Below are 27,346 nucleotides of genomic sequence, written 5' to 3' on the forward strand. Positions count from 1 at the left end.
TACAGTATTAAAAAGTCTCTCTATGCACGGGGCCAGCAACTGAAGGTGTGAAAAGACTGCGGTCAACTTTGCCTTAAAATACATAAATATAATTCCTTCTTAACAGGACTCAAAACATTTGACAGGAAAAAAGGTTTTTTTATTTTTTGTGATATACACATCAACAAAGCAAGGAAGCTGTCTGATAAGAGTGAATTACTATCTGGTGGACAGATGTAAACTATCTCACAAACCTCTAAAGTTCATCAACAACCTGAAAAGGGTGCAGAGGAACATGCGATTCACTCAGATTTACAGAAGCACCTCTGCTCTCTAATCACATTTGCCAAAGGATCAGTCATATTTCAGCACAGCAGCAAAATATCAAAAAGGCCCAGCTTGGCAACTTGAGCCCCACTTCCAGGGATAAACCAGAATGTTTTGCGGCACCTTGGATGCAAACACCAGTGACCAGACATGTGCTTATTAAAATCCCTTCAGAGGAAATGGGGCCATCAGACAGCAACTGCAACCTGAAGTACCTTACAGTACACTACAGCTTGTAGTGTATCCAGAGGTGGCCACACACACTACTTAATCTCCTATTGATGATAAATGTGGATCAACAATGAACATTACCTACTTAACCTCTGTGCAATAAGCAATCAGCACACTAGCATCAGCAAACTAAGCAAGAAACAAAGCAGTTTCACTTAAAAAAACTCAAATCAACATCCTATATGGATTTTAATTCATGAATAATGCGTGGTCGGTACTTTTAAGGAATGGATCTAATGCGTACAAGGTCTCCTTAAAAGAGTAGCAAACCCGAATAGTTTACAACCGAATAGTGATAGTATCCAAAGTTGAGACCAGACAGCTCATGAAGAGCTGGTGAATTTTTTCCTGGAAGCACCTCCCACTCAAACACACCCTTGCACTGAGACCTGGGCCTCTGCCAAGAGAGAAAGCCCAACTGTGCCAAATCAGGAAATTCACGCTTGTATCTCTGCATCTACTGGTGTCGTCAGGTGAAACTTGTAACACGAGCCAGACTCACAAACTCCCATCTCTGGGGCATGAAGAATGACACTGGTGGCCCTTTAGGTTAAAATGAATAGGGAATGACAGCTTCAATTTTTAGTTTATTCTAGGAATATAAAAAGACCCAGTACTCACTGGAGCTTATGCTGCAAAAATAAAACAACATTCTTCGAAACGCTCATCTGAAGATACTGCACTGACAGAAAACAGAGCACCGTATACACTGCAGGAGGAACGTGGTGTAAAGAAAACATTTCCATGGACACCTCTTCATGCCCAAACAAGAGCCCAGCGACCGCAGAACGCATCAGGCAATGTGAACTAAAGACTATTCAGCACCTCCAATGCTAGAGGCAGAGCCACACCATTTTATACTTTAACAGACTCATCCGAGACGCCGGTGTCCTTGCACAACTCATCTTTTTGCAAATTTCATTGGCAAAATAAACTACCCCTTTTGGATATTTCATGCTTGAGACAATCATCCTTTGGGTCATTACTCCACAGCCGCACAGATAAATCATGATAGATCTTGTGCTCTGAACTTTCATTTTCTGGCCACTTCCTGTAAAATGCACAATAATAGAGGAGTGCTGTATATGAAGCAGTGCATGAGAGTGCATGCATAAAGACGGGAAATGGAAATTGGAAGACTCCCATTTCATACTTCCAAATATTCTGCTTTCATTTTTTTCTTATTCCAATATAAGTTAAATAAGCACCGAAGACTTTGCTAGTTTGATTCATAAGTGGATACACACAGCACTATAACCTCTGGGTGGGCTCCTTCCAAGTACGTGGGTGGGAGTCACACTGACATCCTGATTAGAATCATTGGAAATACACTGAGAAATCATACCTGCTAAGGCCAGCGGGAGCCCAGGAGTATTTAGAACTGAAGAGGGGATTGGTGAAGCAAGGGATTAAACTACCATACGGCCTGCAGATTAGTAAAAACATTCATGTTTCACTTTTAACAATCGGCCTGCATGGGGGGTTTTCGGGAGCTGAATTTCAGATAGATCTACCAACACTGAAACCAGGAGTGATTATGAACATGTTTACAGTGAGATTAGTAAAACAGCTGCCTGAATTGTTTATGAAACTCTCATGCTCGTGGAGAGCATTCTATTAGAAGTTTGTCTTAGAATTAATGTTTTCATGTATTCGCAAGCAGTCCTGATAATTTAAAAGACAATGGATGTTTGCATTGCACGTAACTGCCCATTTGAAGGTACAGTACATAATCTCTGCTACTGTGCAGTATTTGAAAAAAATGCTCAAGTACAAATGCAGACTAAACCTGTAGGTTGCTGTTTTTTTCTGGTTTCATGAACCTTTATGCAAAAACAGGTGGTAGAGTATTTGGAAAACCCCAGAAAATACTTTACTGGCTGCAAATTAATTTTTAGTTGTATATTAAGGTTTCCAGGTGTAAACAAGAAATGTGTAGATTCGCAGCAGTGCAGTTATTTTTAAGGACTCTGTTTGAGATGTAAGCTAATCGGGTCATTCTCACTGTGAGCAGAGATCTCGTCAGTGAAACAGAAGCTGAAAAATACTTTTAAATCATAGCTCAGGTCCAGACATCTGAAATTATAGGTATGAATTTATGTGTACAACACATCCACCCCTTTGAGCGACATCTTTTTAAGGACCTGATCCACCATCATCCCTCGAAGCCCCAGAAAACTTGCTTCCTCCAGGGACAAGTCTGCTGCCACACCCCCTGCATGACCGAAGCCCCCAGTGGAGCACATCAGGAGCCTTAACGTCTCGCGATGTTTTTAAACCTTGCCTTAAAACGCACGTTCCCAATGTCTACCTTGTATCAATTAACAGCTGAAAGAGAAACAGATTAACATTCTCAGTTTTATCAAATTTGATTGTATATTCTGTCTACTGTACTGTTTTTGTACTGGAGAATTTAAGTGCCTTCAGAATGCTGTGCTGTAAGGTGCTACAGAAGAATAAAACTCAAAAGGAAGCCGATCCGTCCCGGAGAAGTCCCCCGCACCAGGCGCAGTGCACTCACCTGTCAGCTCGTGGTGGATGAGCTCGGCGAAGTTGGGGTCCTCCCCCCACCAGAAGAGCCAGAGCTCCCGGCGCCCCGCGGTCTGGTGCCGCCGCCACACGCTCAGCACGTCGGCCTTCAGGCAGCGGCTAAAGCTGCAGAGGATGGGGTCCTCCTCCGTCACGGGGAAGAGGATGGGCGCCGAGGTGGGGCCCTGCCACACGTACTTCTTCCATTTGATTCCAGTCAGGTCAGCCTGCGGGACAAGGGGGAGGGACAGCGGTCAGGTCTGCAGCTCGTGAGACTGGGGGACTGGCAAGGGGAAAGGAAGGAAAAAAACACTCGGGTGGTGTTTTCGGCCATTTCTCTTGGCTCTTTCAGCGCTGAAGCACTGAAGATGAACGTTTAGGGCCTGCACGAACAAACCAGCATAACCTTCCTAACTTTTTACTTCCGTCAGTCTTACTAACGCGCTCTTATGCCAAAACACAAAACCGAAACATGACAAGCACTGCGTTAACAGCTGCTTTTCCAAGCAGATCACTTGGAAAGCCTAGAAGAGGAAAACCTAAAGAAACGCGCAGCAACGTAAAAAAAAATGAAAAAGTTAACACAGCTGGGGAAAAACAGAAGGTTTGCGTGCAACACTCATCCTCACATGGGGCAGATTCTTGACAATGCTGAAGTACGACTACATATCCTTGCGACGACAAGCCCAGTTAATACAAGCATAAACTGAGGACAATAGCTGGATGGGTTGTGTCAAATTACGTGCTAGTGGCGATAAGTCCTAGTCCACCAGCAGCCCTTGTGATGATACGAACAAACTGCTGGGATGAAAATACTAACATCAGCACGGACCCCCTGGAAAGCGTAATGTTAACTAAAAGCCACAACAGCAACAGAGCGCTGTCTCTGCAGTATAGCCCCTCTCAGAAAGTCTGTGCCCATGCAGCTCAGCTAGGTACCCCGCAACCCGGGGGGGGGGGTAGGGTGCAGGAGACGCCAGAGGCCACAGCAAAGAACACTGCAAGCTCCAGCATCAGTCAGAGTGATCAACCAGGGGAAAATTAAAAAGTAAGACCCGTCTGCGCCGGAAACAGGAGCACTGTTCTGTGAAGTACAATGAAACATCTCTAGGCAATAGAAAGAAAAAATGACTTACGAAAACGAGGTGCACCTTAAGGTACTTGCTGCGAAGCTATAGATCAATCACATGTACTTCCAATGGGGAAAAAAAACACAGCACGGGCCCTGGTCTTTTGTTTACTACAGTTCTGGAATGAGATCTGTTCCAGATCTGCTACCAAGGACAAACCCCTCCTAAGCAGTTATGCAAACATTAAACAGTCCAGGGAAAACAAGAACATATTTAAAGAACCATGGGTACTTGGAGGGGGGGTGGGAACAAACACTTTCTGGCCAAGTACAAAAAAAAAATCTGAAGAACCTCACCACCACCCGTGTCTCAAAATATCAGCACAAATTCAAAAAAACTCATTCAAGCACAGCTTCCCAGCTCCACCAAAGAAAAGCATATTCTTTCATGAATGAATGAGTCAGGCATCATAAGGAAAAGACTATTTTTTTTGTCTTGTGGGGACTTTCTCTTACAAGACCACGGACTTTCCACAGTCACGAAAGCGGGTATAAGGATTTTCAGATCAGAGTTTCTCTCTGAATTCAGTACAGTCCCGCTCCCTGCTTGCCTCTACCCTTCTACAGCACAACCAACTGCGTTACAACGTAGACTGATGCATAGAAGAAACACCACTCAGGTCTAACGCATTTCAACAAAATCCCCAAAAAGTGAGGAACAAAACACAGATCAAAGAGTCATGTAAAGTTAACAGTACCAAATGGGGCACTGCCAAAACGAAGAGATCACAGTGCTCATAATCGGACTGCATTAACACAAGCCTGGTAGTGTTGACACACATCTGATCAGCCTGTGGGGGAGACCGCTGTAGGATGCCCTACTGCAGCCCTCCTGCTGATGACACTGGCAAGTGTCCCAACACCTTCACACTGCTTCCTAGCCTGCTACTGTTCTTACATTATCCTCCTGGAAAACGAACACAGCTGGATTGAGCTGTGGTAATGCAAAACCTGCTGGCTCAAGGTTAGCCTTTCGCTGGACAACTAAAGTTGAACTCAGTCTGTACCAAAAAGCTTTTTTAAATATTCTTCCAAACAATGTGCTTCCGCCACCCTGCTGGCTGTGTCGAATTACTCAACAGCCAGGATAATGCTCCCAAAGCACTGTCCTCAATCAGGTCTGTGAGATTAGACACATTTAGACACAACCACTCTTCTCTGCTGCCATCCATTTCCCTGCTGTCCACAGGTCACCCCAGAGCAGCCCCCGAGACCGCAGACTGTGCTCGCCTGCGGACAGCGAGTGACTCACGCCATCCTTCACATCTCTATCACGCCCATGGACTATTCGCGCAGGATCAAACAGAGTGGACTGCCCCTGGTTCTGCACAGTGAACCACTGCCTTCTGGGGTGCGGTCTGCACCTCCCAGAGCTGTGCTCCAGGTCGGCTGATCGCTGAAGCACATGATTTCATTCACCAATTCGCTACACGCCACTTTCATGCCAACAGCAACAGGCAATACTGCAGCTCAGAAATACCACATTTGGTCTCCTTGACAATTCAAAATCTACCCATCTTGGACATCTATTTTATCTAGAATACCAACATTTTTTAAAATCATTAGAACTCAGCGCTTTATCATCTGAAGGACCAACAATTCACTCAATCAACAAAGCCGTTCCGTATTTAAAAAGCCAACCACAGTTTATGCCAGTGAGCTACTGATGCAAAACGTCACTGGAAAAGAAAGGACCTGTTTTCATTATGCATCAGCATGTTGTGCCTTACATTTTTGCTTTACAGGTAATTTTCTTAACTATCCAGTATTGTCCAAGTTGAGAGCATCGATCACTATACATAAAACTTTAGTAGTTCAAAAACGCAGAACAGCTTTACATAACAGCAATCAATATAATAAATGAACTGCAACAAAACATATGCTCAAGAAAACAGGAGTAGCAGCGGTCCACAAGTCAATAGACACAAAACATGCTAATTACAAACTACTGAAATGTGCTGTGTTGAGTCTTGGGAACAGGTGGAGAACAGAGGAGAAAACAGGATACTAATGTTTGCTAGTGGTTCTGATTTTGGAAAACCAGAAATTCAGATTTAAGCGTTTGCCAATAAACATTCCTTCCTGGCATTTTATCCCATTGAAACAATCCACTGTTTAAGAGAAATAAGAGAAAAGAATTGTGAAAAGTCATTTGAAAGGTACTGAAATGACTAAGTGTGCAATACACAAGCAGGAGCTCTTCTTTATGCATGATGTGACAGTTTACGCAACTATCTTCCTTCGAATTAAGAAATATACTGAACAAGAACACTTGTGGTGTGATTAAAAATAGTGCTAATCCAGGCAAAATGGCACAATCGTACATCACACCTACAGTGAAACATCTTTGCTGGTGAGAAATGTGTTTCTGCACCATATCTGGAGTAAGAAAGCACCAACTGGAGAGCTGGTGGCCACAATATTGCAGGAGAAATCTGGGCACCACATGCAGACTTGCTGAAGATCTCACTGGACTGCGTCTTCACTGACAACCCGTTAAGCACAGCCACAGAAACACACATCCCATGTAGTCCAGAGCAAAATGAATACAGCCATCAGAACACCTTACTGTTCTTTGGAATAAAATACACAAGGTGAAGTACCCTGATCATCATCATTTGTATTTAATTTTACTTAGTACAATTTCACAAAAAGGTCCCTGATTTTTTTCCCCCCACTTTCCTGTTTGCATTGTGTTGCTTTCATAGAACTATAATTAGCGCAGTTAAGTCTGTCAGTCTTTCGGAAATTAGACAATGATGAAAAACAAGCTCAGATGTTTTCTAGCACTTCTTAAGAGTATCAGTTTCCTTCATTGTAAAGAGGATGTGGGTCTACACAAAGACTACACACCATTTTGCAAACATGGCCTAAAGACACTTTCTAGTCAAACTGTGAAAATAAGGGTGGAAAAAAAATCATCGGCTCACTGCTCTAAGTGTGAAATTCCTGAAATGAAAAATGCAAAGTACACTGTTAATTGCTTTTATAGTTTTTTTTCCTTGTCAGCATTATTTACATATACTTTTGTAAGGAATAAGACACTGGCAGCCCTAATGAAACTAAAATACAAGTGCACAACAACTTAAGTTTAAAAACTTTCAGACTTTTTTGAAAGCAATGCTTTTCAAGTTAAAAATTGTTTTGGAATCACTTTAAACCCCTGTAGCACGGCATTCAAGTCCATTCTGTTTTCAAACAAAGTGCGTTTACCACATCACCAATTAATGCAATTTCAAACAATTCCCTATGTCACTTACTGAGCATGACAAGAATTTTAATGCTATTTTTGTCTGTTTCAGAGAAATAAATTAGAAAGACTGTGGGTAAAGTAAAAGTTTGTAGGGTCATTTTGATTAACTGGGCATGCATGACTGGCCATGACACACTCCAGTGACAGTCATAAACATCATGTCACTCATGAGAGTTAAACAGGGACAGATGAGGGGATTTAACCTGTTGAATGTCTCACTTGATGAAAATCAACATGGAAACAAACAGTTAGGAACCAAAATGCCTCAAGAATCAAAAGAACAATGCCTCTGTGCCCCTGGTATACTGGATTAGCACCTCAGACCGACTCCCCAGCATAGGAACTTGTCATTTTCTTTGCAACAAGGCAAAATGTACATACCTCCCACGTGCAGGTAAGTAAGTGTGGCACAAACATGCTCTCTTGTGCACAAAAGGTCTATAACTGGTGAGGTCCATGTGTCATGATTTGGGCATCCACTCACTACAGAACTTTACTTGCAGTAACCTGGCTACCAAACACCACGCTGATTTAGGCTGTCGGTCTCAATTGCTGCCCTTCTGGCTGAGCTCATCCTCATGTCACAACACGCTGCCAGAAGGACAGCAGGACGACACATGTAGTTATGATGGCAGAGCTAGGACAGTGTTCTTAAGAGAGATGGGAAGGCGACAATCATGTGGTGGATCCTCTCCTTGCCAGACCCGAGCCCCACCGAACACGAGCGAGATGAGCAGGGGCGACACGTGACATCCAGGGCTCAGACAGCCGCAAGCAGGCACATGCTCATCCAAGCTGTGGAATGGGATCAAATCCCACAAGAGCACATCTGCAACCTGGTGCAAAGCATGTGTCAGACTGCTTCCAACTGTGGGCACAGCCTGGGACTTTTACATTCCACAAACCATGACGACATTAGGTTTCAGGGTTATTTTTTTTTTCAAATTCTATACTTATTCAATAAAATGTCAGCGCACCCATTACTAACTAATTTCTCATTTACCTTAACTTAATTTTGTGAATTTGTCACACTTATGAAAGTTAGGTCTCTTTCGGTGTTCAGTACACATATTAAAAAATCTTTTCTGAGCACTGTGAAACTATAATGTAGATTCACATATGCACTGATATTCACTCAGAATGGCACTAAATTATGATATTGCTGGGCAACGCTGCATCAATGACTGGAAATATATCTATGTGGTTCTTATAGGCACTGAAAACTCTACCTAGTGATGTCACTAAGAAAAAAATAATCTCTTTAGTCTTGAACAGAATAGATTACAAGGGGCATGCTTCAAGTATTCAAAATCTGCAAAGGCACTGAGAAAGTCAACCGAGTCCACTCCTTCAGAATCAAGAATGAGCCACAAACCAGAGAAAACAAGTGGAAACTACTTTTGTAACCCCTCTTATTTTCTAGAATGTGATAAACAGATTTTCTGGGCTGAAAACAAGGGTTATCAAAAACAGCTCAGGAAAAGGCGGTCTATGAGATTTATGGGTGACTGAGAGGAAAATTCAATCCCACTGCCTAAATGAACCTGTACAAACCAGACTCACCATCAGCTGTCTTACCATTTTTATTTAGGTGTCATTTTATCAGGAATTCCCTCCGTCAGAGAACTCGCAACATACTGCAATAGAAAATGTGCTCAAGCTTTGATGACAAAAATCACCTCCAGAAGACGAAACTGATTCCTACCTTCGCACAATGCACTTAGACTCTGCAATCTCATCTGTTCTGAAGGAAACTAAGCAGCCTGCTGCTCCACTGCTGCACAAGAAGCTGTCAGGCTTCTCTGTACAACGTCAAAGGACAACTGTGAGAATCACTGTAGGCGACAACTCTCGGGAGATTCTGAATGAGGCCTTTTGTGAGCTCAAAAAATAACAGGAGACAGTGCACCGTGCGCATGAGACAAGAAGGCCAAAATCGGGCAAAAACAAACCAAAAAGCCCTGCACTTCCCTAGATTCACGGCATGTCTTGCCCTGGACCTCAAGCAACAACCTGTTATGTCCAATGACCTGGCATATTACACTGCTGAACAGCCTTATCACCACCAGTGTGACACTTCACCACAAACAGCTGAACTATGATAACGCTGCCAGAAACGTCAACGTCCAAAAGGTTCAGTCTTTTAGAAAACCCCGAGCGCTCGTGTATTATGGAAAACACCAGGTTGTCGGTTTTAAGTTTAGACACCGAGATCCTTCACTCAGTGCAAGTTAAGTCGGAAGTCTTGGTGAGAAATCAGCGAAGCACTTTACCATTCTGCATTTTAAGGGAAGTGTGGAGGTTTCAGGATGATCACAATGTGCGATACTGAACATTGCTTCTCAACTATCAAGTATTGCAAATATTACCAATACAACACTGTCAAGTATTTTTCCAGGTACGACAGTCAAGCTTATAACTGAGTAAAGTGACCTTCTGAGTCAAGTTGTCAGTCTAACTACAGTGTATTCCTCCAGTCCTGCCACACTGGCCTTTGTATCAAAGTGTTTCATTTTTTGTTGCTAATTTCATTACCAGTAAAAGGTCAGCATTAAAAATCCTATGCACTTGTGGAATACAGGAAGCAACAAATGATTACTCACACAGCACTGGTGGACTGTTACGAAACTGCTTAAAAACTGCAGATTTCTGCATATATTGTAAAGCAACAACTTTTTAAAATAAAGTACATTGGAAACTGGCCTGTGTATTGTTACCAGAACAGCATAAAACCTACTTCCATCACTGCAGTGCAGGAGAATTATCTTCTAATTAGTTTTTTCTACTTTCTCCAGTCATGTTTATAAGCTTTGAAAAAAGAAAAAATGCATCACACTTTTAAATTATGGCAAAAAAGTACCGACTTCAAAAATAAGGACTGAGTTAACTTAATTCTGCCTCACTGTAAACTAACTTCTCTCTAAATGCTTCTATTAACTCTTAGATCAAGTTTAAAAAAGCAAAACCATAATCAGTTGTTTAAAAAAAAAACAGGAGTATGCTATTTCCCATAAAGGCAAATTTAGGAAATCTGTCTCTTGAACCTGGGGTTGCATCTAAAAGGAGGACATTCTTTCCATTCCTGAAGGTGCACATTTATTTAACTCCACAGGAAAACGAAAGGAGCAAAAAAAAGACCGTGACTGACAAATCACAGCCCGCCTGAAATGCCACACTCAGCTCCTGCAAACAACCCGGGTTCAAACAATAATGTCGTTTTTGTGGTTGGGTTTGCTGTGTCACCTGACATTTGCAAGCAACATCTGTGCTACAGTTGTCAAAAGAAAAGAGGGGGGAAAAAACGGAAGTCAGCCTGTTTGAAGTATGACAAGACAACACAATTACTAAGTTTAAGAATAACAGTTCTACAATTAAGGATGAAGGCTGATCTGCAATACCTTTTGAAAGCTTCTTGGTACCACTGCGTGACAGAGTAGAAAAAACCCTTAAAGTGGTTAATTTTACGTAAACTGATGACACATCCTACACAACCCCAGCGTTGCCTCTGTTTAGCAGCCAGGTTGCAATGCAGACACAGAGGACAAATGTGCCCCGCGCCCCTCCGCCACTGCTCAAGTCAGAATGCTTTTAGCCAGGATCCATTTCTCTTCTGCATGTGAAATCGCTATCTACGCAAGGCAGATCATTTTCTCTCCCAAGTTTATGAATTTCAGGCTCATTTCGGAAGCTGACAGGTCCAGATAAATCCTGGCGTGTCTTTATGGGAAGGTTACAAACCCTCTCGCGGTCTTCCTGCCGCACAAAAGGCTCCCATTAAAAAAAAACACACACGTATATCGGAACAATAAGTCAAGTTGCAGATCCCAGCACAAGGAGTCAGGATGCCAGACGCCAGCTAAAACCTTTCCGGGGGTCGGAGGGCGAAGCTAACCGCCTCCGTGAACTGGCAGGACTAAACCCTGCGCCAGCTCGGATTTCTGGCTCGTCCTCACCTGCAGTTTCACATCCCTCACCTGGGTCCCAGGAGGAGAGCCACAGCCAGCTGCCGACTCTCCCTGCGAGGGCTGGGTTGTGCTCTGCACAAAACAGGTGGGGTTTTCAGATGTTATTGGGCTTGATTATTCCCCGCAGAAAGGCAGCAGGCGTGAAACCAACACCGGTTTCAGGGCTCAGCCCCTCCGGCTGGGGGGGGTTGGGTTCTGTACATCTCACCTAAACTCCCCGTTCTTAGCGTAGAAACGGCCCTCCGGAGCAGAGCCTCTCCACCTGTCCTCCCCTCTCCCCAAACAGTCAAAAAGGTGCGACCTCTCTGCAAACTCCGGATAAGCACTGCACTCTGGCATGGGAATAGGCCCTCCGAGCCATACAAAAAAAAACACGAATGATCTGATTAAGTGTTCATTCGTGATGTATGGTCGAGACAAACATGAGGGTTAGGACAGACAAAAGCAGAAAAACACGCGCGCATCCAGCAAACAACTGCGGTAATCCAATCGCCCGTCACCTGACCCCCGCAGCGCTTTGTAACGTTTGAGCAGACCGGTCCCTCTAGGGTTACACTGGACGGGCTGTGCCAGGGAAATACAAAGTTTAGGCAAATAGGAGGGTAAAAAGAAACACTGAAATGGTCATTATTCATGACGACCAAGGTCCCTCCTGCGCACATAAATTTGTCTTCACAGCGCACCGCCGCCTCATCGACATGATGTATATGTGCGCTTCACCTGCCTCAATGCTGCAATATTTTGTCGTCATGGAAACCGAAGGGCCCTTTGATGCCAACCCAACCCGTCTGGCCTGACGTGTCACCACTATAAAAAAAAAAGTTTGACCCACTTTGCGTGTCCCCCCCCCCCACACACACAACACCCAACACGCTTCATCACCTTTGAGCCATTATGCGCCATAAGGTTGGGGGGGGGAGAAAAGGACTTGAAAATTCAGAAGAAGAAAGAAAATCACATGGCTTTTCTTGTGCAAGCGCTGGTCCAAACCGCTACCGCCAGCGCCGGGGTGACTCACGGCTTCTGACAGCTGTAAACAGCGCTGTCACGGCCGGCCCTCCCGTGTGCGTTAAAATGTCTTCCCCGGCTCCTGCAATCTTCCGAGCAGTCCCGCTTGCATGCGCGACGGATTAATGCCCTTTAAAAGTAGATTGGCTTAATAGGACTGGCCATTACCCGCCGGTGAGCCTACTGCCGACGACTCGACCGAAAGCGTGGAGCTGCTGCGGGGAGTCGTCTAATCGGACCAGTTCAGTCCAGGAATGCGGGACCCCGCGTCGCTAATCGCGACTCAGCCCTGAGCACGACGGCAGACGCCACACACATCTCGCCCAGTGATTCACATCGAGGAAACCTGCCCCGGCGTCTATTTTATTTTGAATTTTTTTTTTCTCTCCCTTCAGCTGCGGTTCAATATCTTTGTACTTAGCCTCCTCCTCCTCCTCCCCGGAACTGAAACTTTGTTTTCCTCCTCCCCCTGTGCTGAATCAGGACACCACCGGTGTGTGTGTGTGTGTGTGGGGTGGGGGGAGAGAATAATCAATATCCAACGCCCCCCCCCCCCCCCCACCTTCCACGCATTTACAACACACACACACCCCCCCAAACCACTCCATCACTCACATTTCAGACGCACATTCGGTACCGGCTCAATCCCTACCACTCTCCCGATTGAAAATGCCTCGTAATTAGATTTGATTTTAATTTATTTTTTTTAAAAAAAAAGAAGCTCCTTCGCTTTTTGCTCCCACTGTCACGCGTGATCTTCGCACACGAGAACAGCACGGGCCACGATCACACCCGGGGCATGTGTGAAGAGGAAAACTACTCCTCGACTTGGGCCACCGCGAAGCAACGTCCAGGGGACAGCCAGGAATCTCAACCATGCAGTTTTAATGAGATACCAAGTGGGTTCGAGAAAAATAACAGTTCCCAGAGGCACTTCCAAAAAAAAAAAAACTTTCCTGCGTTGCACTTTCTGACACTTAATATCGCCCCCATCTCGTCAGCTTTGGGCATCTCAGAAGACAGAAGACGCCACACACACACACACAAAAGCAAAACAAAACCCTCTTGCATAATAAACCAGAAACCGAAACTCAAAGACTCCAAACGTCTCTAAAAGCCTGTATCCGTATCCGAGCCGTGACCCCAAAACCCCCAGAATTAAGCGATGTAAATGTCTACCTGTGAAAGTACCATGCATTGCTACAGCAGTAAAACGAGTTGCATAACTCGTCACTGCTGGACTCGGACCACAAACCCAGGTATGTGGAAAAAAAAAAAGTTAAAAGACCCGTACGCAGCTACTTCCATAATTGTTTTTTTCTAAAGCCAGGGAAGGCTGTAAACAACGAAAAACGACAAGTCTGTTCGGCAGCAAGGACAAGCCTTTGGCCAAAAGAAATGAAACCAAAACTAACGGCTAAAAATCAGAAATAACCTCCCGACACAGCACCCCGCAAAACAACCCCATCGGGCCGGCGAGCTTCCTCTCAAGTTAATGGGGGGGGAAAAACAATGAAGCCCCCGACGGGACCCGGCGCAGTTTATTTCCCACACCACGGCCCGGCCGCGTCCAAAACACTTCGCCCAGCAGAGCTTGGACCCAGGCTAGTAACTCCTAAATACAGGACCGGCGCACCAGAAAGGTTGCGGGTCAAACGTACCGAAACGTTTATTTATTTATTTTGGGGGGGAAAAGGAAAACAAAAACGGAGGCAGGGAAGGAAATCCCAGACCCCGTGTTCCGCCGAAGTGTGTGAGTGGGTATGAGTGGGGTGGTGGGGCATTTAAACGCCACAGAGACAGAAGAGATGGGGGGGGGAGGAGGGTTAAAAAAAAAAAAACTTTGCTCGACCTGAGATCCTGCCTGTTTACTAGACAGCCGCGATCAAAATGCACACCGGCGGGCGAGCCGAGACCATCCACGGCCGAGAGAGAGAGAGAGAGGCGACACGGCGCCGCGCAGCCCCTCGCAAAATGCCGTTTTAATCTCGCCTTAAACTTCGCCAGTATGCAAATGCAACAGAGGGATTGATCAGCGGTGTTTGGATTGCAGTGCTCGACAGGGCCCCCAAGCCTGCTCTCCCCGCTACTGTGCCTTTTCTTTTTTTTTTTTAAGCTAGTTAAAAATGGCTGCTTTTAGTTTTAAATCTCTTACCAGACAGAATAGGTTGGAATGGCAGTCTTCCAGGCTCGCTCCGTTTGGTACAAAGCAAGAACTCATCCTTTCACATCGAGATCGACCACTCCATCGTTTCAAGTTCCCAAGAAAGAAAGAACAATTTCGTTGTTTTTTTTTTCTTCACACGCGTGGATTTATATAAAAAAAAAACCACCACCCCCCCGTAAAAACACCTCACGCCGAGGATGGTTTTAAACAATCGGCCGGGGGAATGTAATTCAACAGCTCAATGAGATTCTCTCCTCCGTCAGCACTCTCTCTCTCTCTCTCCCCCCTTCCCAAAAATAATCCGCCGTAAATTAAAAACAGCACCGCCACCTCCGCATATCGTCCGCTTGATATATCAAAAAAAAAAAGAAAAGAGACGCTTCTCGAGTGAGGCTCGATCGTTGTTTTTTTTTAAAAAAAAAAACGGGGAAAAAAAAAGCACGAAAACGCTCTTAAAACAAAAAAAAAAGCAACTCTCCCCCTCCCCCTTTGCTTAAAACGGTCTGTGTTAAAAAAAAAATCGCCCCTCTATTCCTCCATCGTCGCCGGATTCGGTTTAAAAATGAAAAACATCTTGTAAAATACGATCGAAGGCTGGTGGAGGACTATATTTTTTCGGTCGTTTTAACCATTATTTCGGTCTCTGTTCCTGCTGGTTTCCATTTGAATTCATGGATTCCTTTCTTTAATGGCGGCCGCACGGACAACTCTGCCTCCCGGCGCCGATTGGCTGGCTCGTGGTCATGCGGGCTGTAACAAGACTGGAAGTGACGGGCCCGGCCGCTAGGCGCGAGAGAGCGGCGCTGCTGAGCCGCCGGTTTGGACCCCTCAGCTCGCCGTCCCGGGCGCTGCGCCCCCTAGCGCGCCGACAGCGCACTGCCGCGGTTATTTATATACCTGTGTACTCTGTGCGTGCGTGTGCGTGTGTATGTATTATTATTGTTGTTGTTGTTGTTTTTGGTAGTAAAATAAAAATCGGTTCATTCGCAGCTGCGGGGGGGCTCTGACAGGCGTCAGTGGTGAGACGCGAATAATAATAAGAATTAGAAAAAGAAAAATGCTGAAAAGAGAAAAAAAAGAAACACAACGTTTCGGCTGTGGAGTCTTCTTCGGGAGTCTTCTTCTTTTCTTCTCTTTTCAGCATGGAGTAAACCTTTTCTTGTTCCTTTGGAGCCAATGCATGCTGACCCAACATTCTGCTTGAACTAATAATAATAATTATTATTATTATTGTTGTTGTTGTTATAATGCATTTGGTTGCTTTTTTTTGCTTTCAGTTGTGGTGATGAAATACTAGGCTCTTCCTGACATCAAATGGATTGCAATAAACTACTTTTTTTTACACCCCCCCTCCCCGGGGAAAAACCGAAGCATGGCTCCACCTCAGGTTACTGTGCTTCATTATGTGTCTGGTACCAGAACCCGTACACAAGAAATCTGGTTTCCAGTTCGCCCTGGGGACCCAGAGACCTGTCGGGGCTAAACATTATTGACTAACCGAACGCACACAACTCTCTCCAGGATTCAGAATGTTTTTGAGATGTTGCTTCTTGCCTCGAGAGCAGTGTTTAAATCAGCTGCTGTAAATGATTGTAAAAAAAAATCTGTGAACATGCCCACAGGAGAAAATAAATGCAAAGAACTTCAAACAGAATGAAATCCAGCAGACCCTGGCTTCGAAGATTGGTGCTTGACACCCCGATTCATTATTTATCGTTGCTGTTGTTGACGGTGTAGCTGTAGCGTTGCCATTCTTATTCTGAACAATAACCTTACAAGACGCCGCCGAGATAAGCTGATTGTCTCCTGTCTGTGCTGCTGGAAGTCCAGGTCAGCAAGGTCTGCAGGTAATTCAGCTTCGGCCGATCAATAGAGAAGCAGGGAATTTCGCAAAGTAGCTGGTGTTCACCCTGTTTAACCACACGCCAGGCCTGAGAACCGGTTTGGTGTCTGTGTCCTGACTGTGAAACAATACTCTGAGCGGCCCCACCAGGCTCGCTGGCTGATGGTGCTGATGTTAACGCTCATAGTCTGACTGCCATCTTTTTTTTTTCCCACGTGTATTTGCCATTATCTGTGATTAAGTAAGTTATCATGCAATGCTATGCTTGATAGGTTACCGGGGTTATAGAATGTAATTCATTAACGAGAAGTGCAGCAGGCAGCCAGACCACTTCTGCAGGTCAAGTTGAAAAACACAAGAAACGTCAAAATAAACGTTCGGCTTGGCTAGTTTTCACAGCACCACCCGAACGAAGAATAATGTACGTGACCTTGTATCGGCTCACAAAGGAAATACTGTAAAATACTGTATAAAAAGATGCAGTATTTGCTTTATTCTTAAATGAGCGGAGAGCAACACTGTCTTGGAATTGGCAGTCTTTTTGTGTATTCGTTTTCTTCATGACAGCTCGCACCTAGTTGACACTATGTACAAGGCCAAGCCACTAGGTACATCTGTGTTTGTGTATGCTCCATGTTGCTTTGTCATTGTAGTGTATTATTGTTTGAATTAATCTATGAAACCTTAGTAAAATATAGTAAAATTAGACCTATACTCATTGTATGCAAGGTAATACGCTTATGACCATATGTTCCAGAAAGCAGTCATTTCTGCTGAGGCTACATTACTAGGGTTTTCAAGCGGTTTAGTGCTCAGCAGAGTGGAAGAGTTGAGTATTGACTACTGTTGTGATTTCAGTGTTGAATTGTTTTGGCGTATAATAGTCCTGTTGCGAATCACTCTGTAGAGTTAATACTGAGGCCATTACGTACATCAGTTCATCGACGACACAGAGCACAGAACGAGGCTCTTCTTTAGCCTGTTCATTGTTATTCCTTGCAACAGGTCAAGGTCATCAACATTATATAGACAGCTCTACACCATATAGGAACACGTCAAGGTTAATTCCATAATTCTGAAAAGTAGAAAAGATAAAATACACAACATTTCAAGTGTGGAGCTTTCACACACCTGAAAAGGGCTTCACAGTTAGAACAGTTTGTTTTTCGCTCTCGTTATTTCTCCTTAATTTAACTTCCATTGGAGCCACACACCAGCACCTCTCCCTGATCTAACTTTGTCTATATGCAGCACGTATTTGTTCCCAATGAAAAGTGTTGTATGTACAGCGTGTTTTCTGAAATTTCCATTTGAGTTATCATATTCATATATCATATTCAGCGGATTGCTCAGATATATAGTTTTTATGTTCTTATCAGAGATCACATCAGGAAGTTACATGGACGTCCGTTTAAATATGAGCACAGGAGGCTCTTCTCTTTACACAAAGGGGTGTGGGAGTATGGAACAAGCTACCCAATTAAGTTGTTGAAGCAGGAATACTGGCTTCTTTTAAGAAATATCTGGATGAGATCCCTGGTAAAATTAGCTATTAACTACCACATAGCATTGATGGGCGCACTATGGCTGCTTAGATTGATTGTTCTGGAGCACTATGGCTGCTGTTGCATCATCCAGGTGGAGCTGCACACTGGTGGTGGTGGAGGGGATCCCCATTACCTGTAAAGCGCCTTGAGTGGAGCGTCCAGAAAAGCGCTATAAAAGTGTAAAGAATTTTGTAGAACCCTTTTAGGCGTTCTCTAAATTTGTTCCCCTCATGAAATAGATCTGTATTATGCAACACCACAGAGAAGATGTAAAAATGAGATGAGGGAGTTTTTTTTTACGACTAGATAAACTGCATTAAAAAGGACATGGCTTTTCTATTGCCCTCCTCTTGCAAAATCTACAACTTGTTAATTTCAATAACAAAGATCATGGCTGATGTCAGTTTGTGATATTTCTGTGGTGTGCTTCCCAACATCTGCAGTTAAGAATACTGACGAATCAACAAACTGTCACAATACTGGAAAGATCTCTCATTGCAGTTTTCACCTTGATCACCACATTTCACTTCTCTGATATTACAGGACTATAGAAAATGTCTAAAAAAATTCATAAACCAGCATCGATGTTTCAAACAAATGTTCTGAGTGGTTTGCAAAATAAAAGTGACAGAGATGTTTAACTTCAGAGCTCAGGCTTCTTTCGGGAAAAAGACAACACGTAACTATTTGGATTGTAACATATGTACATTGTGTACAGTATGTAGACATTTCGAATTCTGTACGTACATAAGCAGGGTGGTTCTGTTATCACTACACGTGTTCATAGATTAGAAATACCTACAAAAGAGAGAGCAAGAGAGCAAAAGAAGGACAGATGGTGAGAGGAACAGAGGTAGAGAACATAAAAAAGCATTGCGCATTTTAAAGTACCTCAGACAAGGCTTTTCATAAACAAATGGAAGAGGTATGCAGTAGGCACCATGAACTAACAGCTGAGGGTCCCTTTAGGAACATTTCCTATTCTATTCAAGCCCGCAACTTATCTTATTCTTGTAATTTAATACTTGATCTAAACAAGTCAGTCATCTGAGATTACATTTTCATGTACAATGATGACCTGGAGACCCACTTATACTGCAGGGCATTTACTGGTGCAATTGGACTAAAGTACATTGCTCAAGAGTACAGCAGCTATGTTTCATCCAGGATTTGAACCCGCGCACCTGTAGCCTAGCATGCTACTCCATACTCCTACTCCATGCTGCTGTCTGACAGATGATGCCACTTGGCAACCAACCCTCAAACACAGTGGAGACACAATAAATTCCGTTTCTGAAAATTCTGATGACTGAGTGTGTTCAATGTACGGGTGGCTTCGCATTTGACAGGCAGCTGGATTTGTAGTGTTTTCTAAGTGAGTACCGCTCACACAACTCGTGAGGGGTTTATCAGATATTTACTGTTGTAATCTTGCCAGGTGTGAAACAAAGATTTTCTCAACCATGGTGCTTCCACATGGGTCAACCAGTACACACCTGCAGGGGCTGCAGGTGTAGTCTTATATTCCAGATGTTGCCAGATCGGGTCTCTGCTTTGTGTTAGCCCGCTGTGATCAGGATTTCTCAAGCAGTAGGCTCGATGTACCCAAACATATCCTTGCTTTCACGTGAAGCAGAGACTCCCCAGGATCTGTGCACATTTGAGAAAGAGCTGTGAGAGCACCATCAACTCCTCCTATTAATACTTACAATATGAACAAGGCATGGGTGGCTCTGACAGTGCTAATTTCAGGAGATTGTTCACACTGGGGTCATCAAACCTTTCGACACGCATGATAGATGTGAACCAGCTGACTTATGATTGATCAGTTATTGGCAATTCCAAGAAAACGAAGTACAGTATCTAGCAATTGCAATTTTTTAAAACAATGTCAGTAAAAGGGTTAATTTGTTTAAAAAAGTTACTTTTTGCTAACCAGTCCAAGAGAGGAAAAAGGTCAACATTAAACTTAAGATCCAACGGCACAAATCTGTTGCATTAAACTTAAGATCAGCGCACAGCATGGTGTTTGCCAAATCCTTGCAAAAGTGGCTTCTGAAACCCAGCAGATAACCTTCAGTGGAGCTAGGACGGACACTGCTGTCACAGAGGGGTCACGTGACGGTTTCAAAGGCTCTTCTGTGGATCAATAAAATTGACCACTGGGGAAAGTGTTTCCTGTGTGCAGTTTAAAACTGCTTGTGGGAAGGAAAGAAGGACTGGACGGGTCCGCAGTTCAAAACAAAGCTCTTGTTTACAGAATGCAGGAACAGAGAGGCGTCCAGTCTTTTCCAGTTTTCTGCCCAGCGTGGGGCAGTAATGGGATAGGTATTAAGAAAGCAGCGACCCCCTCCAAGCTTCTTCGACTTTGCTATTTACACTGAGTGACAGAGACAAGCTCAATATACTCTATAATGATAGATAGAAGGGAGCCCGAGCCAAAGGTAAGTAATTACCCCAACTGTCCAAAAGAAGGACTATGAAGAATATAACGATACTTGAACATGGATTTATGTCATGGAAGGGAATATGGAATTTGTGGAATTATGGAAATAGGACAAATATGCAATTTAATTTTTATTAAAATCTATTTTCTTTCCAAACCATTAATTCACCAATATATCTGAGAATGATCTGTGTGTATACTGAGCACTCAGAGAGGCACATCACTATGCATGTATGGTTTCAGAAATATATATTATATGGATTTTGGATATTGCTTGAACGTGTTTGGCATCATTTTGATAGATTGATCATGAACGACTGACAATGGTACACTCGCATGACTTTGGCTGTTGCACAAGCACTAAATCCCCTCATAAGTTATAACCTGCTGGTGAAAATCGAGAAAGAAAAACACAAAAAGGAACCAATATTACCTGCTTAATCAGGGAACAACATATTTGTGCCATCGGTATGTTTGAGTAACAACTTAGGTAGACTCACCCAGTAGTGGAACCCGGCTCCTCTTCAGTGGTGATTCAAGGGTTTGCAGACCTGGCTGATGGCAGCAACGTGGAGAACCACAGACCACAGGGAAGTCCAAGCGTGATGCTCCAGGCAGAAACATGTTCTCCTTTCAGAGCTGCACTTGCACTGATTGATGGCAAACCGACTGGCTGACGCTACACTGATTAAGACCTGCTGCCCTTCTGATGAGCCCACAATACACGTTCTCCTGCTGCCCCTGAAACAACTTTCCCCCAAGATGAGGTGTGACATTTATGCCACGGTGGCCCTGCTCACTAGACTTGAGCCCCACTGAACACTGGAGGGTGGAACTGGGTTAATAATAATAATAATAATAATAATTACGTACACTTATATAGCGCTTTCCTGGACACTCCACTGACAGCGCTTTACAGATAATGGGGGTCCCCTCCACCACCACCAGTGTGCAGCCCCACCTGGATGACGGGTTGACATGAGGCTTCTAGGGCTCAGAGACCAGTGTAAAAGGGTTCTGGTTCAGGCTCTGTTAGAGCTACTGGGACAGAACCCTTTGAGTCAGCATGTGCAATGTAGCACAAAGGATGTGGCACAGAGTTTGTATTACGTCCAGCAGTGGCCACACACTAGCCTGTGACTTTCACAATGTATATCATCCTCATCGATGACGAATGTGCATCCACATACTGGGATTACCTAGGTCATGTCTGTTCAATAAAATGTCATTGCAACGCCTGAAAAGTAAAACATCATTTTCCTGAAGATAACTTTCTGAATGTGTTGCAGTTATACATGATAACGTTTCTTTTGATGATCCATTTTTTGCACTCTAGATAAGATAAGAATACCAAATGTTTCACCTGTGGTTTTCAGTTACAATTTAGCCATTGAAATAAAGATTTGAGTAAAGGATGTTTATAATATCACATAGTGTGCAATGCCTGTTATACTGCAGGGTGTTTGTGTTACTGTCTAATGAGCTCAGAATGATTTTTTTTCTCTGTTTCACTAAACCAGTGGAATCTACACTGACAGATGAACAATTTATAAAACTGATAGAATTAAATACTTCAATTTTCAGAATATGTGCATATATGGAATCCATGCTCACTCTTAATATTAATGTAGAAATTACTGAGTCCATCATATCATGACAATTTTGAGAAAAAGATTTTGTGAATGAATTATTTACCTTTCCCTGTCATGTATCATTCAGCTTGAATGTCATTGTTCCTTTCCTTTCTCAGAATTTTAAAATTACAGCTGCCTGGATGTCTTACCTACTTGTCAAACACTTAGAATCCTTCACATAGATACCTGTTTTCACATTTGAGCCAATCTAGAAGTCAGAGAGTGGAAATTATTCCCCTGAACTATGCTATTGTGTAATTGAAAACTTGACAGCTAGAATTCTGCTCTATAAAGAGGGACGACCTTGAGTGATACAGTGTTTTTCAAAGCTGAACAGTTACTATAACTTGTGAGAATGTAAATACTAATGTCTTCTGGCCATTTCGCAAAGAGAGAAAGTGGAACTATCTAAAGAAATGCTAAATATAAAGTCAAAGTCAGCAGCTCATCAGAATGGCTACCTTGACTATGAGGGATATTTCAATGATGTCATTAAGACAAAATCATGAGGGATCTATTTCTATTCTGACAATTTCCTTTAGCGGTTATGTACTAGGAGGCATTAAAACATAAAAAAATAGTATTGGAACCAATAGCATTTGTTATATTTTATTTTCCCTTTAGTATATCATTAATGTTTAGTTAAAAAAAATCATATTTTATCTATATGTTCTTGTTTACTTCTGTGCCAATACGTGAGCGAGTCTCCGCTGACTTTTATATTAAGTGCACAAAAACACAGACTTGAAGAAAGAGTATTTTGTTTTATTACTGTTCACACTTCAATTTTATACCCAATCCATTTGAATGTGGAACAGCCGGTCTTGTCTTTACATCTCAGCTCACTGCAATGAGTATGAGGTGGTAGATACAGGCCTGGTCTAGCCTGTCTCACCATTGAACCACACATTGTAAGACACATCACAAGCTCCACAGTGACTTCAGGGAGGTGTGGCTGATATAACCCATTTCTATTTGTTTGTTTTTAACAAAACCATCAAATTACAAATTGGCCTAAGAATTCCAAACCTGTCTTAGAAGAATTTTTATTTCATGCAAGACTGCTGTCTGTGTCCTTGTATCTCTCATTTGGTATGCTTCTATTTCTGCAGCCTTTAACTACAGAGCTTACAGTTGAGAACAGATGGAGAAAAGGTGTCTGTAATCATGTTTTTTAAAAGCTGTCTCCAGCATGCATGAACAGCATGGGGTTAATAAATGCAATAAGCTTTTGTAGATTGTATGTGAATGGGAAGGTAATGAGATGACGCCCCCGATTCCACTACACGGGGATTAAGAAATAAGAAAAACGATGTGTAACAAGACAAAACACCTTGGTAAGTGATAAAGAATATCAAAAGAAAATAAAACCACTTGTTAGCCTTTTAAAACCAATACAGTGTAGTGAAACGTAATCTGTCTCATTCAGGTGCTTTGTTTCTCTTTCACACAGCAATCTTCTGTCTTATTTCACAAGCCATAAGGCTAACTAACATGAGAGTACCCATTAACTGGGAAAGACGGTGGACATTTAATAGAAATTCTCTATCGTCAGCCCCATCTGGCTGTCGACCAGGTGAGAAAAAAGCCAAGTAGTTACCTTGGGAGGATTCATTCAGGGCACAGTGCAAATACATCTTCCCGAAAATTTCATAGACCTGAGACCACTGTGAAATGGAACTGTAGAGTTACTTAACGTTACCAATACCACAGGAGGACAAGCCTGTAAGATAACCACATTTGCTGCAAACTGCAGTCTTCCTGTCTGAATACGACTGCCGCATTAAATAAAACAAAGCCACAGCATAGCTAGACATAATCACAGCCTGTCTGAGTTCATACCATGAAACAAGGCCCTGGTCTGACAGGGAATTACTGGTGTGTCAGGTTCATAAGATCATTTGAAAGATTATTTTCTATATATATACTGAATACAATTGCAGCATACAGAGTTAGAAAGCTGATTTTCTGGATCAGGAAAAGAGAACATCAGGCACATTTATTGCACTGAGAATAATACATTATAGCTGCTGAATGGTCTGCTGAGGCTACACATTGGTATTATTAATGATACCCTAATGATCTACTTATGGCAGGAAGCATCCTTTACATTAATATATTAGGACTCAAGTGCTGCCATGTTAGGTAACCATTTAATTTTATTGCTTTAATACTAAGATCACCTTTTCTAAACACGGCACAGCACATTGGATATTTTTCCACATTCATCCATTTTCGAACTCCTTTATCCGAAGGGTCCCAGGGGATCTGGAGCCTATCCTGGCAAGCAACGGGCGCAAGGCAGGGCACACTCCGGCTGGGACGCCAGTCCCTCACAGGGCACACGCTGTACCAACGCAGATGCGCACGCACTCACACAGGGCCAGTTTTCCCAGAAGTCAGTTACCCCACCAGCATGTCTCTGGGCAGTGCGCCAGAGGAAACACCCTCGAACATGGGGAGAACATGCAGACTCCACCCAGACAGCACCCCAGGTCTAGAATAGAATCCAGGGCCCTAGTGCTGTGAGGGAGAAGCTCTGACAACTGTTTTTCCACATTGTTTCTTTAAAACAAAAAAATGTATATAAATCTAAAAATATTTTTGAAGGATCTCTGGGGAATAATTCCCAAATTTGCCGAATTGCTCTAACAACAATTTATTTATGAGCCATGGCACACGTCTTTGATGTGTCGATAGCCTTGTTCTCATGGTGGCTGCATCAACACAGCTGGTTCCCCAGGTCCTGCTTTTCACTCAAAGGCTTTATTTCTCAGCCCAACAAGCTACGTTTATAAAACAATCTCCACGCCTGGTTTGCCAGAGATTGTCCACCTGTAATTTGCTCCCCTAAGAACAGTTTTCACAAAGACCAGTAGTTTACAAATCCACACAAAAAAAAAGAACTCAAAAGGCAGAATAAACCATGGCTGAAATGCACTCAGCACTCAACAAAAACAGTTCAGCAACTGGGAGAAATTATTTTCAAAGGTCTGCTTATTCTGTGGATAAAAAAGCATGACAACTGAATGGAAGGCAGCAGTACTTATTTTGAAAAAATAAACACTAAATGTAGGTAATGCGCTATACATGCCTTTGAAACATATGCACATGATTTATATCAAACGAGTGCATATATATAATAAATAAGCATATTTTTTTTCTATTGGCAAAACAAGTCTTACCTACTGTGAAGGATAGTAATAGAATTTTGATGCAAACGTCAGAGCAGACTTCTGTTCAGGGTACCGCCTTCTGAAGTACGGCAACAGGTTAAACAATTTGTACGCTTAAAGGAAGTAAGCTGCTAAAACACAGACATTATGAAACATCATACAGTAAGTGACAAGGGGGTAACCTACAGGGTTGGAAACTTTCAGCTGAGCCTCGTTTGTCACACTGGAGATCCTGTGAGGGAAATGCTTTTCGTAGTCTGTTCCCTTCATCCAGCCCAGAGCAGATGCCTGGCCAGACCTGTGGAAAGAGGTCACCTGGCAGAGATAGTGTACAATCGAAGGGGATCAGGTGCAGGTGTAGAAGTGTCCTGCAAGACCCCAGGGAATCCAGCGATTCTCCTTTTCTGTCCTTTAACATTTTGCACCCATCTCACTGATTGCATGAAAACCGGAGAGTGGTGCTGGATCAATCACCCAATCAATCATCATTTTATGAAACATCCTTTCCTGACTACCTCCAAACATCCCAGTTGTGTAGGGTGCTGCAGAAAGGGCAGCCAAGAGTAATTTAGCCGAAATACACAAGCAGTGTGTAAAAGCTGTAAATAAAACAGGTACAGTGCCCTCTGTGTTTATTCATATCCCTGAAGGAATAGGAGCAATAAACATCAAATAACAAAAAGGTTTACTGACTGGATAACGTCTTTTGATTAAAAAATTCTGAAAACATTATACAGTAATCTTAATTGCATTACACAGAGAAGAATTGCATTTGTCCTAATTTATGTCTGGATAGCACAAGGTTCACATTTATTCACACTCCTGTATTTTGTAAATCTTCCTCTGGCAGGGATTAAACTAACTGTATGCCTCTGGCTCAATTTTAGTTTCATCTGTCCATAAGACATTGTCTCCATTGTAATTCCCACAATGTTTAGCTAGTTTGAGCTACAGGTTTTTGTGGTGCACATACAGAAGAGGCTGCTACCTTGCAACCCAGCAATGATGGCGGCATTCACGCAGACTTTAAATGCCAGTTTTTCGACACTTTGTATCCTGAAGATGCCAGTGTGTATCGGAGATCTCCAGCTGTTGCCTTCCGATTAATGTTTGCCTTCCAAGCCACTAGTTTCACTGGTTTTGGAGGCAAGATACACTTGCATCTTCTTCCTAGCAGGATTGCTCCAGTATGAGTAGCCTTCAATTTCTTAATAACTGACATGATTAATAATTAATGAGAAAGTGGTAGATACAGCTTTTTGTGGAATCTTTTGCAGCCATCCCCCAGCTTGTGGAGGTCAATGAGCATTTGTCCGCATTCTTTGAAGAGCTCTCTGACATTAAGTTTATAACAATGCATGCTGCAACTGAATTTTCTTTGTGTATTACCTCCTTTCATACCCCAGGGAAACAGAAAGCCTTCTGAGACCTCTGTATAGCTGTAGAGGCTTCCACTGCACTTTCAAAGAGGAGCATGTTATTGTAGATTTATTTCTGTTGATTTTTTTAAAGGAATACTTAGTGGTGTGAATAAATGTGACCTTCTTGTTTTGCGGAATTCAATTATTTATGACTAATATGACTACGCTCTGTGCTATGCTATTATTATTACAGTATGACATTTCAGCATTTGTTAAGTGAGATAAAGTATAAAATCCATAACTCATTCTGATTTTTTGTTCCTGTTTCACTGAGGGTATGGATAAATATGGACGGCATTGTACAATAAAACAGTGCCGTAACTGTGAGGTACTGTATGAAATGTCTTTTCATGGGAGTCGAAGGTATCTGAGGACGCATTTATTTTCAAGCATTAATCAAAGGTTAAGTCTGAGGACTCCTATTTAGAAAGCTCTATACAAACAGGGAGCTGGGTGGAGTTATGAGGATAAAATCATGATGACTATAAGAAAGGTACCATGCCAAGAAAGCCCAGCTCTCTGCTCAAATCTGCATCGCATAAGCAAGTGAAAGCCTGAAGAGAGCCTTCTAAATCAGAGAATAAAGTAGGCGATAAAATGGAAATGGCCAAGGAGAGATATATTTTGAATTATCTTATGAGCCATCCAAGGCAAATAAATGTAATTTATTCACTTACATATCTGATGAATT

At 42.9% G+C, this 27,346-nt stretch overlaps 1 protein-coding gene across 1 annotated transcript in view; it reads right to left on the reverse strand.

Annotated features, from left to right (window-relative positions):
- The window catches only part of med13a (mediator complex subunit 13a), a 66,549-nt gene extending 51,250 nt beyond the window's left edge, over nt 1–15,299 (reverse strand). The window contains exons 1-2 of the mRNA XM_088907144.1: nt 14,577–15,299; nt 3,059–3,293 (exon numbers count right to left, since the gene is read on the reverse strand). Coding sequence (XP_088763270.1) covers nt 3,059–3,293; nt 14,577–14,642 — 301 coding nt within the window. The 5' untranslated portion in view covers nt 14,643–15,299. The remainder of the gene's footprint in view (nt 1–3,058; nt 3,294–14,576) is intronic.
- Between the last annotated feature and the right edge of the window lie 12,047 nt (nt 15,300–27,346).

The sequence above is a fragment of the Atractosteus spatula genome, chromosome 27 (genome assembly GCF_055471065.1).
Source record: "Atractosteus spatula isolate fAtrSpa1 chromosome 27, fAtrSpa1.hap1, whole genome shotgun sequence".
NCBI classification, from domain to species: domain Eukaryota; kingdom Metazoa; phylum Chordata; class Actinopteri; order Semionotiformes; family Lepisosteidae; genus Atractosteus; species Atractosteus spatula.